General features: G+C 43.6%; 2 protein-coding genes across 2 annotated transcripts; one reads left to right on the top strand and one right to left on the bottom strand.

The window, feature by feature from the left end:
* The first annotated feature begins 1,455 nt into the window (after positions 1-1,455).
* On the top strand, positions 1,456-7,206 carry LOC308110942 (signal-transducing adaptor protein 1-like). The gene is made up of 10 exons (XM_080465567.1): positions 1,456-1,780; positions 2,254-2,325; positions 2,477-2,593; positions 2,776-2,832; positions 3,498-3,703; positions 3,832-3,963; positions 4,174-4,243; positions 4,764-4,866; positions 5,110-5,295; positions 5,935-7,206. Exons 1-10 carry the CDS (start codon positions 1,679-1,681, stop codon positions 6,069-6,071), a joined length of 1,182 nt encoding a protein of 393 aa, XP_080321693.1. The 5' UTR covers positions 1,456-1,678; the 3' UTR covers positions 6,072-7,206.
* ankrd13d (ankyrin repeat domain 13 family, member D) lies at positions 6,996-15,658 on the bottom strand. The gene is made up of 16 exons (XM_080465562.1): positions 14,907-15,658; positions 14,687-14,822; positions 14,464-14,588; positions 14,184-14,229; positions 13,645-13,788; positions 13,254-13,443; positions 12,970-13,036; positions 12,391-12,472; positions 12,107-12,168; positions 11,822-11,952; positions 11,529-11,686; positions 10,596-10,709; positions 10,186-10,358; positions 9,861-9,940; positions 9,301-9,534; positions 6,996-7,519 (listed from the first exon to the last, which is right to left on the bottom strand). The coding sequence occupies exons 1-16, from the start codon at positions 14,988-14,990 to the stop codon at positions 7,456-7,458; spliced, it is 1,890 nt and encodes a 629-aa protein (XP_080321688.1). The 5' UTR covers positions 14,991-15,658; the 3' UTR covers positions 6,996-7,455.
* Between the last annotated feature and the right edge of the window lie 298 nt (positions 15,659-15,956).

Raw genomic sequence — 15,956 nt, 5'->3', positions numbered from 1 at the left:
GAACCTATTAAATGAAGGAGGTGTCTCAGTTTGGTGTGTTAGTCTTACGTTTCTGTGGTCAGTGGCTTGTTTGGGCTTGTTTGGGCATGTAGAGGGCGGCAATTGTATCTGTAGTTTGTTCTTTATATAGTGACTGTGCCATGGGTGTATAAGAGAGTCAAAAATACTTGCATCTCTCATGATGCACAACAACAGAGTGAGCTGTCATAACTCTCCGAGACACGGTTCTGATCCACTTTTACGAGCTTCCCAAAATGTCTGCTCCCTCTCCAGGGATATCCTCAGTGTAGTGCGTTTTCTTCTGCAGTTTACTTAATGGACATTGCGAAACAAACTGTGGCTGCTGCGAGTTTGAAGTGGGGCAACAAAATGAAAAGTGTTAACAGAACAAAATAAACAAGGACCAGAACAAAAGCCTCGGGCTGTGTTCTGCGATACGACGTGAGTCAGATCCCACAATATTTCAACTCAAGTCAGGGCAAGTCGGTTTCATTCATCCAAAATTACACAGTTGTCGAATGTTGGATGTTTATATAAACGATGAATGAAAGGGGAGCTTTTTACCAGGAGGGAAAATCAGAATGAGGACATAAGTAAACATGATATTTGGCTTGTGTTGGTCAGCCTGACCTGCTCATTGTTCTCCTCACTCTGCTCCCTGTGTCGCACACCCTCATGACATAATCAGTAAATTATGATTTACAAGCTTGATAACTCAGTTTGAATGCACAGAGTTGACAAATCTGGTTTTCATTCACCTGTATGATTCACATTTAAAATGGTTAAAATGGTTCACATGCTGCATATATCAGCGTGTTCTAATGTTCTATATCCACACACAAGCCCACTTTAGAATCAACATAAATTCAGTCTCAAAAACCTCCAAAACTCATAGAGACTTAATGCAGAACATAACAATGACAGACTTGTTTCTCACCAGTGGACCAGCAGCAATCCTATATTATTTGGTATTATTAATGATATTCTAAATAATTTCAGCCAATTGTATGAGTGAATGGTTACCTGGACTAAAGGTGAAGTGTGACTGACCGTTGCACAGCAAACTGTTTTACAACAATATAATAATTGTCCCGAGATACATCTTTCATACTGAGCTCCTTATCAGCTCAAGTTACGTGTTGAATGGAAATTATTAATCGAGTTTGCCCATAAAGTGCAAAGTTTGAAATATGTGACAGTACGAAGGAGGAACGTGAACTATTTATACAATCCTGTTATTGGGACTTTCTCCTTTTCTTAATCAAATAAGTTTTGTTGAATCCATCATGAGATCAGTAACTGTGATTGAGTTTATATAAACTCAGCTGTGAGTTTGTTTCTTCCTTCTGAGAAAGTGCTGTAAGCCTATCTGCCGCCAGTTGTGTTCAGGTTCAAAGTACAATAGCAGAGTTTTACTTCCTTCTTTATAAATCACTAGATTGTTCCCTCATTCCTAGAGACAGAGCTGCACTCAGACTCCCAGGACGGGTCACCATACCTGGTTTATTGATCAATAATCATCTTGTGCATGCTAAAGCCTCAATAATAATCACGCAGTGGTTTGAAAACAGCACAGGGAGAACTTTGCAGAGTGAAAGACCGAGTTTTCAGGAACAGAGACAAATCTGAACGGAAACCCGACCAGAGGAAACGAAGGGCTTTGACCAAACGCCGTGCGATGTCTGTCCACCCCAGAACTGTTAACAAGAAGAGGGAAAGCCTCACAGCTCTGCCTCTGTACCACTCTGGACACCTGCAGAAGAAACACAGCAAAGACAAGGTGAGGATACACAAATACAGTGTCTTCTCATGTATTTAAAACGGCAACATTCTCAAGTAAACTCCGACACTCTAATCAAAACTTTAAAAAAAAAAGCTGTGAAGCATATCTTTAAACATGATGACAGCCGACAATATATATATAAAATGCCTATAAAGTGCACACCAGCATTACATACTGTTATACCGGCTGTAAACGTCACTGCATAAAGTAAACAAATGTCAAAATGATAGTAACCAATGTTGCAGAATGACCAGTCTTCTTAGTGCATCATTGCTTTTGATTCAACAATATGTTTAAACATGTTTTCATTATATAATGAGGCAGCAGGTTTATTATACTGCACATTCGGATTCAAGTGAGTTTGTGTGGTGAATCTCAATCTGTAAGGATTGATGTTGACATGTTCCATTTAATATGACACAAACCCTTGTTTGAATTTAAACCGTAAAGGTAATGTTATCCACTCTCAGGATTTCACAAGGTTCTTCGCTGAGCTCCGTGGATCGACGCTGTTTCTGTACAAAGATGACGCACAGCCTACCGTAAGCACACAATTTCAGAGTTCACAAAATATGAGAATGTGTTGATGATTAACGGAGGAGGAAAATGTGCAATGCCGAGAACAAGGGATGGAAACAGCAGGGAAACGCTAATTATGATATTGTTGACTGGTTTGGGGTTTTTTTTTGTCAGTACATGGAGAAGGTGGACCTTGAGCTGCTGAAGTCCATGAAGTTAGAGTCTCCATATAGCAGCAAGATGCCCACGATCTTCAACCTCAGCCTGCCCACAGAGGTGGTGCAGCTAAAGGTCAGCCAACTTTTACATTAAATATTATAAAAGGTCAGTGTTATAAAGGCCAAGTTTTTGAAATAATGCATTCCCTAATGCAAAGTGACATAATCCTTAATGATGTTTTGTTATTTTCACAGCCGTATTTGATCTTTTGCTTTCATCTTGTTTCTCTGTGTTTTTGTTGTGTGGCTGTGCAGATGGACAATGCTGACACAGGAGAGGTGTGGAGGGGCTACATCCTGACGGTGTCCAAAGTAAGCACATTTATCTATCATTTATTTTATTATTATTTTCATTTATTTATTTCAGAAAATACGCCAGGGTGATAGTTTGATGATTGGCATGTAAACAAAGAAGCAAACGTTTATTCACATAATTTAGACATTATCTTACATTAGTGGAAATCATTTTAATAAAGTTGCAATATGGGAAATATTTATTGACTCAGTGGGAGACAAAGTGGATCACATAGTTGGGTTTTTTTCAACAGCACCCAGGTTTGCACGTTCTCCCTGTAGTGTCAGTGGATCCTCCCACTCATTCAAAAAGTAAATATTTAAAATATAGTTTCTATTCTATGATTTTCTTTGGGATAAGTTGAACTTTGAGAGAATCCAAGGGAGCCCACTCACCACAGGGAGATCATGAAAACTACACACACAAAGGCCCTCAGCCAGACTGTATCAGCAGTGTTAACCACCACAATCACTGTAAAAACAGGATATAAATAACGTCACAGGAATTGGATATGAAGGAAATTAATATGAAATGTACGACAGGTGACCGTGCCAAAATAGAAAAACCAGTCAAAAATGGCGACACATTTAGTTTTAACGTATACCAGTACGTAGTTTTTCCTTACATGCGATAGATTATTTGAATTCGATGGCGTTAGTGACGAGCTGTGGTTTTCCTGCAGAGAGAGATTCCCAGTAAGCTGCAGCTGCTGCCGGGCCAGATGGTGCAGCTGCAAGAGACTCTGGATCTTGAGAAACGTAGAAATCCCCTATTAGTGCGCCCGCCCCTCCCAGCCCGACCGCCCTTCCTGCAGAACCTAGATTCAGGTGGACGCTCCCCAGTGCCTCACGAAGACGTGCCAGACAAGCGCGGCCCTGGCATTCCTGAGTATGTCCCTGTTCATGGGCTTCCTGCCATGATTGTGAATACAATGAAGGTTTAACACATTCATGAAAAATACATGTGCAAAAGTGTTATTTTCACAGGTGAGGGTTTTCTTTGCTTTTATCCTGCAGTTGTTTCTTCGACGTGACTCGACAAGAGGCCGAGCGGATGCTGGACCAACACCCTGAGTGTGGTGACATCATCCTCCGCCCAGCCACCATGGCCAACAACTACGCCCTGACCATCAGACATATGACGCCCAGGTCTGATGAGCCATTCAAACTGTTCAAATGCAAAGAAACAAGGCAGAATCTAAGTGGTTTGTTGTAAATATATTTGAAAGATAATCCGACAGATTTGATGCAAGTTGAAAGATGAATATGGAAAACATAACTTTGAACTCCATCTGTGTTTAGGGACGATGTGAAAGCTTTTCATGTTATATATAATCGCAAACAATTGCTGTTTTTCAGTGGCCCTTGCACAAATAACTACAGAGTGTCTTCTTCAAGTGCTGGGTTTGTCATTGAGCTGGGCACACCAGTAAGTCCCCCAGATCACAACTTTGAACAATTTCAGCTTTGGACCAGAAACAACCATCAAGTAGAAAAATCATAAATCAACAGAATCACAGAATGCATGATATTATTGATATCTAAACCAACAAGCTGACAAATTACAAAAACAAAGAACATTATTCTTATTATATATGAATTATCATATAATTTTGACGTTACCACTAAAGGGTCGACACACACATGATTCCAAGATGTTTATCCACAATGATATGAATAACATCTTCAGTAGGCTGATAAGCTGTATGACCGTTTTCAGTGATGAAATGTCATCATTTTATTATCTTCAAAGGCTTTCGCTGTCAAAGTTAAACACTATTCTCTATGCAATAAAAGGTTTTGCTCATGGCCGACAGTTACTACCTAAGATTACACACATGAGCCCTGCCAAGAGAAATTAATGTGAAATGATTCCTTGAAATGTTGTTGAGAATGTGTCCTAAACGTCAATAAAACTTATATAATAAACTCTGTTTATTATATCTTAGGTGACGGTCGCCACGCTGAATGATGCACTTCAATTCTTCATTGAGAAGATGGAGTACCGCCTAATCCCCTACACAGAAAGTCAACCCTATGACACTAATATCGGTGAGAACCTTGGCCTTTGGAAATACTGTAATTAAGTACAAGGGTGCAGCACAAACCAATCTTTTGTGTGTGTGTGTGTGTGTGTGTGTGTGTGTGTGTGTGTGTGTGTGTGTGTGTGTGTGTGTGTGTGTGTGTGTGTGTGTGTGTGTGTGTGTGTGTGTGTGTGTGTGTGTGTGTGTGTGTGTGTGTGTGTGTGTGTGTGTGTGTGTGTGTGTGTGTGTGTGTGTGTGTGTGTGTGTTCAGGAAAGCTGCCATCTGCTCCAAAGTTCATCAGCTCCACCTCCTCGGCAGCTTCAAAGAAAGTACCACAGGCAGAAGTGGCTCCGACGCTGCGGCCGCAGAGCAGAAAGGAGCTGCCGCCGCTGCCACACAAGCCTGAGGATGGAGAATACATGGAGCCCGATAATCACAACCTTGACTTAGGACAAGGTGAGAATTAATGTTGGTTTATATTTAAAAAATAAAAATAAAAAATCACAAATAATTCAGGTCACTTGAATTTCCTTCCTTTTGTTCAACAAAAATTGTAACTGAAAATGTCAGAAGACAAATTATGAATCAATTCATAATTAGTGAACATGATGCTGCTTTGCTTTAATACTCCAGTGTTTGGGTTTTCAAATTTCATTTTAGAAATGAAAAAAAAACAAAAAAAACACCACGACTTCGCTGTAATACAGGTTTGTGTATAATTCCACATTTATATTTTCTGCATATTGTTTATTGAACATGACTGGAGATACTCCATATAGGCTGTTTGGACTTGCTTGTATCACAGGATTCCTCAAATGAACACAAGTGAACGATTTCCAGTCCATTTTGACATTAAATGGAATTTTTACTTCAAAAAGTAAGATGTTTGTTTGTTTTTTGTTCTCATTTGGTTGGCCGCCTTCAAAGTATTCTCTTTACATTTATTTAAAAAAAAAAAAAAAAAAAAAAAAAACAGGAAGTAAAACCTGAGTGAATGTTTTTAGTAATCAGTAAGTTTATTTTAAATGTGGCTGAACTAGATGAACACATTATTGATCCTCACAGAGGATTAACATGTGTGTTTGTCTCTTTTAGCTCCATTCCGCAAAGAACTTCAAGGAATCTTAAATCAACGGAGAAAACCCATCAAACCTGAACCCGAAGATGAAGAAGGACATGTATACGTGAATCCCCAGAGAGAAAGTTCCACCAAGACAGTACAGTGGGAGTGATCGTTGACAGTGAAACCTTGAACTCAGAGACGACTCATAACTACATGGAGAAAAAAAAGCTAAATAATAATTCAATACTGCGTTCTGATAGAGGTTAATTGGTTCATGTTAATATCATCTAAGATGCAGAGATATAATTTGGCCAAGGGGTTTAAATCAGAATGCTTTATTCTCAATCTAAATTAAATTCTAACCAGATGACGGCACAAATTAGGAGGCAGAGGGAGAAAAAAACACCAACTGGGAGTTTTGTTCCACATATATCATGTATTGCGATGAGACAATGATGATCTCGGTCGTCACCCTCGCTGGGTAGAACACCTTATGTGCTGGTGCATTCCGGTAGTGCCACTATTTTTAGACCGTGACGCAAGCAAATTTGTGAACACAGTTACTTATCTGCGAAAGTGTGACTCCGTCCTTTTGTCTGAGCTGAAAGGAGTCGTAGAGCTGCTGTCTCGCTCTGTCCGGATCTCCGTCATCCGGAGATGTGCAGTGGGTGTGGACTCTTCGATAAAAAAATCCCGATTGACCCCAAACAAACAAGAATAAGGTGCGAGCGCCACCGTTTGACCTGATGGGCCCATCAGTCGATAAACAAACCCACACGGCTCAGCTAATGTGTAACGGCAAGTAAGAAGAAAGAAAATCTACTTTATTGATCCCCCTCGGCTTTATTCCAGCACGACCACACGGCCGATCCCTAAATGTCAACACTGTGATAACCACCGATGCTTCGTTCCCTCGTGATCTCGTTGTTTACATGCCACGTTAAGCGAAACGTCAATACTTTACTGCTTCACCAAAGATAACGTCCCGTGCTGATTACTTCAATCTTCCCATCTGACTGATCAACTGATTCACACAAATGTAGACCTTCCCTACACCGTGTTGCTCATCAGAAGAACAAAACGTCAGCATAATCCAAGGTCATCATTGTTCTTTATTTTTCCACACATAGGAGTAAGTCAACAGAAATCTTTCAAATGTTATAATTGTTTTTTTTTTTTTTTTAATAAGTTAGAATTCAGATTGTTTTTTTCTTACGTTTCATATTTATTATGGGTCATGTTATAGGTTTAAAGTTTAAGGATCATTCATTAGTTAATAAAGACAGCAAGACTGAAAAATATTCAATAAAAAAAAAAGAAACACAAAGACTCTCTCTCTCTCCCTTTAGTGTCCTGCTGTACTTTAGAACCTCTCTCTACCTTTACTCTCTCGCCTCTTCACACTCAGTCGTAGCAGCCATCGTGTGAGAAAGTCAAATAAAAATATCTGTAATAACTTAAAATCTCAGGATTTAAAAAATAAAACTGAATAAATTAAGATGATTGTTCCCCGATGTAGAGCCGCCGCCGCCGCCGCTGTTGTGGTTGGTACATTACTTCTCGGTGAGTGACAGCTGCAGGATCCTCTCCAGCTCCTCCTCTTCCTCCTTCTGCTTCCTGCGGGGAGGAGATGAAAATAAAAAAAACAAAAAATATTGGGCGTTTTACTGTTTGATAGGAATTATGGTTAAATTAACGTTTCCGTTGTATTCTCATTTTGTAAAATGTAATTAAAAAAACAACCAGGCATCATCATATGTTTAACGGCTCTTAGAGCCCTTCTTAATGGAACTTTCTAAAAGTAGGAGAGAGAAGAGTTTCAGCCATCAGGCTCATCTCTTGTAGAACCTGCTCCCAGTGTCAGGTTCACATAATCTGGAACCATTTTCTATTCAAGCTGCTCTCGGTTTAGACTGTTTGAAACTTTCTTTATCCCACGGAGCTTCCGTCTGGAACATCCTGTCTGCTGAAGTCTCTGATCTCTGCACCTTCCAGTAGGATCTCTGACAGTAGAACTACAAGTCCATGATCTTTGTCTCCTGCTCCCATCAAGTGTGCAGCGAGTGGAGATCTCCATCTTGTGCCAACTTGTTTATTTCCCCGTCTCATCATTTCCATGTTTGCCGACCTCTAAACCCAGCCAGAGCAACGTGAAGCTGCCGGCTCAGAGCCTGGGTCTGCAGAGGAGCGTTTCCTCTCTGCTGGCTCATGTGGAAATGTGCCATGAGGTGGCTCTGGTATAACGTCCCCACTATCTCAATAGAGCTGAATCCAGCGGCGTCTAATTAGCTAAATGTAGTACAATCACAATCCTGGAGGGCCACTGACCTGCATGTTTTCAGTCATGTGAGATGAACCAATAAGCTTTACGCCACTTTGGGCAGGGACCTTAAAACGATCTGAACTTTCTGGCTTGAAGTGAATCGGATTTCCACAAGACGCCCAAAAATGAGTCGGCCCAGCCCGGCTGCCACAGGGTGACCATCAAATATCACAACCTCAAGAATGAGTCACACCACACGTCAACAGATGCAACTGATAACAGGGTGGGATCCGACTGGATTGGAGAGTTGGGGGATTTTAACAGCCCACAGTGTCACAGGAGTTGTTAGTCACGCTGCTGTGCCAAAAGAAGAGCGGAAGATGAAAAAGGAGAAAGCAGTTCTCCCTGAGCGCGCAGTGTTAAAAAAATATTAAATAGGAACACAGGATGTCTGCGGGACAACGGGGGAGAAGCTTTCGGCTCAAATTTTATGAAGCACACACACAGACTCACACACTGTGCACATTTCAAACAAAGATAACTTTATACGTTTTTCTTCTGCCACATTGGGTTTGAGAGCTTCTTCGCTTTGGTTTCTCCTCAGCAGATCAACCTGAGTCGATCCATCCGACTATAATGACTCTGAGTTTTGACCATTACTGTGATCCTATTCAAGTAGTAGAATATATCAAAAATACGTGGACGTTTTTTCTAAAGGTGAATAATGGCGGAAACATTTTTTTTCGTTTGTTTCTTTCGTGTTAATAGTTTTATGTTATGTATTTTAACAGATAGTCAAGACAACAATGAGCCTCGTAGCAACCAGTAATACAATATTGACCAATTTTGAAATAATATGGCCATTTTAAATGTAATAAAGACAATAATGTAATAACTTTCCAATAATGCCTTAAAATATAAAAACAAAAGCACAACCATAAAGGACGATGCAGTCTATACTCAATGAACGAATGACAACTTTGCCATCCACTTTGCCATCTATTTTTGATAAGCCAACTGCAATTAAATATTTTATCTTCAAGAAATGTTGACTTATTTAAGTATTATTACATTATTAGCTGTAGCTTTTGCATTTTCATTTGAAACACACATAAATACACATCCGTGGCCTCACCTGTCCATCTCCTCCTGCTCCCTGCACGAAAGCTCCATTGCAATACGCAGCTGTTCGTCAAAGCTGGTCGCCACACCAAAATGTCCAGGCAACCGCGGGTCAGTCACTGTGCTGAAGGAAAGCGGAGAGTTGGCGGTGGGATCCAGCGGCGAGATGGAGGCGGGTTGGCCGGGGTCGGCCATGTCTTCTTCCTCTCTGCTGGCCAGCGAGATGGACAGAGACTCCTGGATCGCCCTGGAGGGAAATCCAATATTAAGACTTCAAATTAAGTATCATTAACGAAAGAAAAGCGCCTTAATAGAATTGTTTCTGTGCTGAGCTCCATTACAGCATGGGAGCTGCGGTCCTCAAGAGACGCTGAAAAGAAAAAAAGAAAAAAACCTAATCACCGCACTCCATTTAGAAGTGTTTAATTAAATTAGATCCCAAAGCTGGGGACTTCTCTGAATGAGACGGATTCATGAATGAGAAGGAGCGGATGAGTTTAAAGTAACAACCACTAATTCTTCAACATAATATACCAACATAAAATTTTTCTTTAATATGAGGTCCGGGCTCACCTCTCCAGCTGAGAGTCCTCCTCGTACAGCGGGGACTGGGGCACCGGGCGGCTGTTAGTCAGCGCCTCCCAGATGGTCACCTGAACACAACATGGACACGTTAACGGCAACAGATGTAAGAAACACCTCCTATATCATAATGTTTATCTTGGTTTGTTTCACACATGCAGAAACAGCATACACAAAAAGACTACGGTTGGTTCCCTCAACAGTTTTACAAGAACAAAACATGAGATATTTAACGTCACGTATTTATTTTCCCAATTTGTGACTAAACTGTCAGTAGGTGTGATTATGTGTGTGTGGGACAGTCGACCGCACTCACCTGGTCGCTCTCGGTGCCGGCGTCCAACAGACTCTGCTGTATGGCGAACTGCAGCAGGTTGTCGTCCTCGTCCCTCATGGGCTCACTGCGGCCCGGGCCGAGTGTGGTGTAGTCCGGAGGAGGTTCGAACACCGAGGGGTCCACCTCGCAGTGGAAGGGAGGAGGAGCTTGACCTGAGCGAAGACAAACAGCATGTTAATGATACAGATAATGTGTCATAATGCTTTATTTTGTGATGACAACTACATTCCTTCTGTAATTTAGCAGGTCAGGCTCGTTCTGCCTTAAAACTGTGATTCTCAGACATTTCAGAGGAGCAGCAAATGAAGCATAATGATTTCACGTTTGAATTACCGTGACATGACCCAAATGTTTTATTACGCGTGTGTTTTCTGTGGCGGGATGCTCACCGGCTTCTTCCGGGCTCTCGGGTTTGTGAACCGTCACAGAGCTGACCGGCTCGTCGCAGCCACACAAGTTACTGAACGTCACTCTGGCATTCAGCACGTGGAACAGAGGAATTTCTGAAGGAGAGAGAAAACTTGATGAGACGGAAGATGTGCTGGACCACATGACGGTCAAAATAACGACAAGCAGACGTCGCATACATTCAAATTATCCTAGTTTTTATAAAACAAATGGAGTGAACAAACACAATGGATTATTCTCTGAAAAAAAATAAAGAGATTTATGAGATTTAAAGAGCACGAAGCCACTGGAAGGTTTTGCTACGTTTGAGATTATCTCATGCGTCCTCTGAATACACCTCTGGTGTGAATGACACAACTGCTTCGAACGTTGTTGAAGGGCAAAAGCGAGGACTCACGATCCTTCTGACTTTTTGGGTTTTAAGGAGGAGGTGTAAGAAAAGTTGCCACCGGGATAACTGGCATGTGGCGGCCAAGCGTTCATGGCAACGTTGCTTTTTGATCCTTCGATGTCGGCTCTTCTTATCATTGTGAAGCGGAATTCAACAGGCGTTGGATTATTCACCCACTAACAGGGAACGTGAGCCGGGATTAGTCCTGAGCAGGATTACTATTGCAACAACACATCATCAGTAGGGTAAAACTAACCTGTCTCACGACGGTCTAATCCCAGCCTCACGTTCCTAAATTCCTGTTTTAAGTAGTAAATTGTAAAAAGACTTTACTTATAAAGTAAAAAAATAAAAACTTTTCACAGCTTCAGGAGTGTATTGGATTTGCAGTCATGCAGCCACTGTGAGAAAAGCAACCACCACCCTTTGGGTTGGATGACAAACCCCTTCACAACTGAGCCACGGACGCTTTCCGACTTTGCACCTGAGCCCAGGTGAGCAGGAGTCTCTTCACTGCACCCACCTATCTTTACAGGGAAGCCTGGGGGCAGGCGCAGGGTGATGAAGTCACGCAGCTTGGCAAAGTGCGCGTTGGAGATGGCCATCAGGTCGATGATGGGCGTCACCTGCTCAGCCAGGGAGAGAGGGTGACTTTCACTCAGCCACAGCGTCGCTTTAAACCTGGAGAGGCGACGCAGAAAGAATAGTTACCGGGCAACTCCTTTTGGCCAAACGTTTCCAAAATCGCTCGCTTCTATTTAATACTGCACTCAACAGGATGAGGAATGTGTGAACGTGTCTAATGCTTCGCCACACCTCTGGACTTTGCTGGTGAGCTCGACGGGACGTCCGATGTCGCGGCCGTTCAGGTTGAACTCCGGGTTGAAGTACTCCTCAGCAGTGATGGCTGTGGGGTTGTGAGGACTGGCACACTGGGACACGTTGCTCTGTCACAATTTTTGCAGAGAAAGAGAGAGAGGGAGAGAGAGAGCGAGAGAAAAAGAGCTGTAAGTTCCAGTGCTGATCAAAGGAGACTGCAGGTGGTGTGGGTGGCGAGCGTGTGGAGCGGATGCGATGCATCGGCTCTGCAGAGACTCTTACCCCATTGTGAGCCGTGTGCTGTTCAGCAATCCCCAGGAAAGACTGCAGAGGAGTCTTTGAGCCTGAAAGGGGCAAAACACAGACACGCCATCGTCGTTATCGGCCTTTAACTCGTGAAATTTAAACAATATAGGCTTAAAGAGGGCAGAGGTGGACAGTAGTTGGTATTACGGACTCATCGCAAGAAAAATCCTGGTTTGGGTCGTTATGTTGCGTTTTCCACAACAAAAATCGTTTAAAACAAAGAGCATGTACGTTGAGCTTTATTGTACGCGTGTCCTCACCTTTGCTTCTCGACTTGTCCTGGTCTGATAGATGCTCGGTCCTCGAGCGAGTCACCAGCTCCACATTGGTAGCACTGTAAACCTGCACACGAGGGAATGACACTGTTGAACACACAAGTCTTTCTTCTTAATAAAGCCCCTGGCAGACACCTTGTTTGCTTTAGCCAAACATGCCTCAGTGTAACCAGCAGTAAAACTTGGGTGTAGTGACAGGAAAAAGAGGTTTTTCTTATTTGTCTGACAGAGCAAACGTTTTGTCTGGAACCTCGACGATATTTTCTTATCTGCACTTTTCAGTGAAAAGTACATTCACAACTCAAACTGCAATTCTAAATAAACTTAATATCTGTTTTATTTTAAAAAGCCCTTTTAAACTACATTTATGTGTATTAACCACTTCATTCTGAACATTTGAAAAAAAAAAAAAAGTAGCAGCAGAAATGATGAAATGGCAGTCATTTGTTTGATGTTGATGAAATGAAAAGAATTTTTTAGTCACCCGACTTTACTAACCTAATTTTAACCGTTTCAATCGGCCAGTTACTCGAGGGAAATTAGGCGGGATCAGTGGACACGTACCTTGGCTTCATACCCGCTGACCACCTCGCTCTTCTCCGAGCGCCAGCCCCATATTCCCGACTTATTCCTACACAAGGAGTCAGACAAAGTGAGCAGCTGAACCACAAAACAATTTCACGGTTTGAGTCATTTTAACTGTAGGATGTTTGTGGACAATAAAGGTGGAATTAATTACACATACATTAACAGCTTGATAAAAACGACAGGAGACATTATAAACACAAACAGAGCGAGTGTGATGAAGTATAACATAAAGATTCCTGTAGAGAGCGAGCGCTCGTTACCGCTCAAAGGCAATGTTGCGTGTGTTGAGGTGCGTGGAGACGATGGGCGACGTGAGTCTCTGGGCCGTGTTCTCCTGCGACGGCTGCATCGCTGCCAGCAGAGAGGGCGCATCACGGGGAGACAACACAAGCGGCTCTGTGTAAACCACCTGCTTCTCGTGGTCCACCTCCATCACCACTGCCCCGTCATCTGCAAGGAGAAGGGGAGTCACGCACAAAGAAGCAGCTCGGAGTTTAACAACTACCAAGAGAGGAAAAATTCAAAGAGTCACCAAACTGACTGCAAGCAAAAGAATGTCACTATCTAAGAGCGGGTCTCAGGTGTGAGGCGAATGCAGAAGTCACAGTAGGGTTTTACCGAATTTAAGCGGCGTGAGCAGAAGATACAAACCTCCACCCTTGAAGATATAGCTGCGTCGCCCTTTCAGCCAAGTCATGTGTTCAAAGCCCAGGAGAGTCGTGTCCACGCGGAGGCAGGAGCCGCTCTTCCACACCCGGTAGACGTCGCTGGGACACACCTTGGACACCAGGGGCACTGAGAGGGGAGCGGTTGAAGAGGAAGCGAGGCGTTTTAGACACAGGTGAGAGAAGAGGTGACAAATGTGGTTGGCAAGAGAGGAAAAAAGAAGACAAGACAGGAAACGATTTTAACCCAATTAAGAAACAATGGTGTCAGGAAAAATAACATTACCGACATGAAAAATACAGCTAAATGTTATTTCAGCGGGAAGTGTAGGACTACACTTAATATGTCCAATTTAACAATTTTAGATTTTTCTTGTCCAACACTGCGGCCTTTAAATCACAAGCAGCTGACACTTGTCTCCTGCCCTCATGCTGACTGAAGTGCTGCTGCTGCTGCGGGAGCTGTCCGGCTCCTCTGGTGCTGAAACTAACCTCTGTGAAAACACATTAATGAGACCCACTCACCCCAGCTGGTGAACTCCCACTTCATCTCTACGTAAAAGTCCCGTGCCTGGAGGAAACACAAAGGAAACGCATCAACATGAGTGAACAGTGTTATGCACCATTTGTACAGTTAGAAACTACACCCCAGTTGTGACTGAGTCAGTTGGTAAACTGGATCTTCTTATGAGCCCCCTCCTGCCTGCTGAAATTGCATAATTCTGAAGTCCCCCCCCCCCCACTAAAGACTGTTTTCCAAATCTGGTGGAGGATTTTTTGCAGTCAGGTCAGGTGTGGTTTTCACCTGTCTCAGTTTGCTGAGCAGCTCGGGGATGCCTGCCAGTCTCTCTGTGGCTCTCTTGAAGTCTCTGTACTGAAGCACCAGCTGCACCAGCTCAGGGTCTCCTGTGCTCACCGCCTCCTGCAAGACTGAAAAGTATATCCACATTTAATAAGAGGAGATATGGGGCTCTCACCACCACCACCACCACCACCCATGGCAGGAGGAGGAGCAGCAGATCACTCACTGGTCCAGCCCTGTGTGTTGCAGTGTGTCGGGTCTCCACAGTGCCTCAGCAGCACCCTGGTGGACTCCAGGTGGCCCAGACACACGGCCAGCTCCAGCGGGGTGCGCCCTCTCGGATCCAGCCTGTCCACATCCTGCTGCAGATGCAAAAACACAAACATCAGCGCAATGCAGTGCGACACAACCACACACACACGTACAACCCAGAACTCCCCGCGCACCTCTTTCTTCTGCAGCTCTCGATCGAGCTCCAGATACTGATTGTTCCACACCAGAAAATGCAGGGGAAACGCTTCCTGGGCCATGGTGGCGTCGGCCGGGGAGCTTCGGGGGCGTGGGGCTCGGACCTGTGCAGCAGATTGCGGTGACACCGCGGCCGGTTAGCCAGCTAGCAAGGGAGGCTGTGAGGGGGGGCAAAACTCCCGAAAACAAAGAGGCGTGTCACCGGGAAAAAAACCTGCCGCCCGGCGACTGCGAACACACTCGACCTGCCGTGCCGGGGGTATGCAAATTAGTGGGCTGAGTTAGTCAAGTTACGGATTCTAACTCAGCCCACTAATTTGATGGAGGCGGACTAGCGGCTAGCCGGGGCTAACGGGAGCTAAGCGGCTAACAACATTGTTTCCCGCCGGTTTCCATCCTGAAAGCAGCGGAACGCAGAGAAATTCAGCCGCTCTCAAATCCCCCCGAGTGTCCCTTCATGGTCATGCCAGTAGATGTGCCGTTTTAAAGAGATAATAGCGTTGAGATCCCCGCCACCATCCCCCGCCTGCCGGTCAGATGAAGCCGGATTCGGCCTTTAGTTCCACATCCAGGTCGGTCGGGGGTGCAGGCGACCCGGACGACGCTCCGTGCTGCCGGGCTGCACAGTCTGCTGGAACCCGCCTGCCTCCCTACATCTCGGGTGTGTTTCCAGCTGCTGCAGCCTCCTCTGTTATTTCACTCCTCCAGCTTCGTTTCCAGGTTAAAGGGAGAAGATGCTGGGTGGAGCCAGAGGAGGGCATGTCTGATCCAACCAGAGGAAAATAAAAGCAGTGAATCAATGGAAAGAAAAAAAACAAAACAATAGTTTCCTTTTTTTATTTTTCTTGAAAAATAACACAAATAACGTAACGTGGAAAAAAAAAAAAGGCTTCTGGAAATAATTACAATGCTACAGAGTTCCCATTATCTAAAGAGGAAAACACATTTACACAAAAGTATATATTTATGAACTTATATTCCTTTTGGAGGAACCAGCAGAGCAGTCCAGGAAAGGCCTTTTCAGACAG

The sequence above is a fragment of the Lipophrys pholis genome, assembly GCF_963383615.2.
Source record: "Lipophrys pholis genome assembly, chromosome: 6".
In the NCBI taxonomy this organism is placed as follows: Eukaryota; Metazoa; Chordata; class Actinopteri; order Blenniiformes; family Blenniidae; genus Lipophrys; species Lipophrys pholis.
The sequence above is the reverse complement of the archived record's forward strand: the minus strand, read 5'-3'. Positions and strand labels throughout refer to the sequence as shown.

Excerpts from the sequence above, each read along its gene's own strand:
- LOC308110942 (XM_080465567.1), top strand. The coding sequence starts at position 1,679 with ATGTCTGTCCACCCCAGAACTGTTAACAAGAAGAGGGAAAGCCTCACA. Across the intron at positions 3,704-3,831 it reads CGCGGCCCTGGCATTCCTGA|TTGTTTCTTCGACGTGACTC; the intron begins GTATGTCCCTGT and ends TTTATCCTGCAG. Across the intron at positions 4,867-5,109 it reads ACCCTATGACACTAATATCG|GAAAGCTGCCATCTGCTCCA; the intron begins GTGAGAACCTTG and ends GTGTGTGTTCAG.
- ankrd13d (XM_080465562.1), bottom strand. The coding sequence starts at position 14,990 with ATGGCCCAGGAAGCGTTTCCCCTGCATTTTCTGGTGTGGAACAATCAG. Across the intron at positions 14,823-14,906 it reads GAGAGCTGCAGAAGAAAGAG|CAGGATGTGGACAGGCTGGA; the intron begins GTGCGCGGGGAG and ends TTGCATCTGCAG. Across the intron at positions 9,535-9,860 it reads GAGGACTCTCAGCTGGAGAG|GGCGATCCAGGAGTCTCTGT; the intron begins GTGAGCCCGGAC and ends ATTTCCCTCCAG.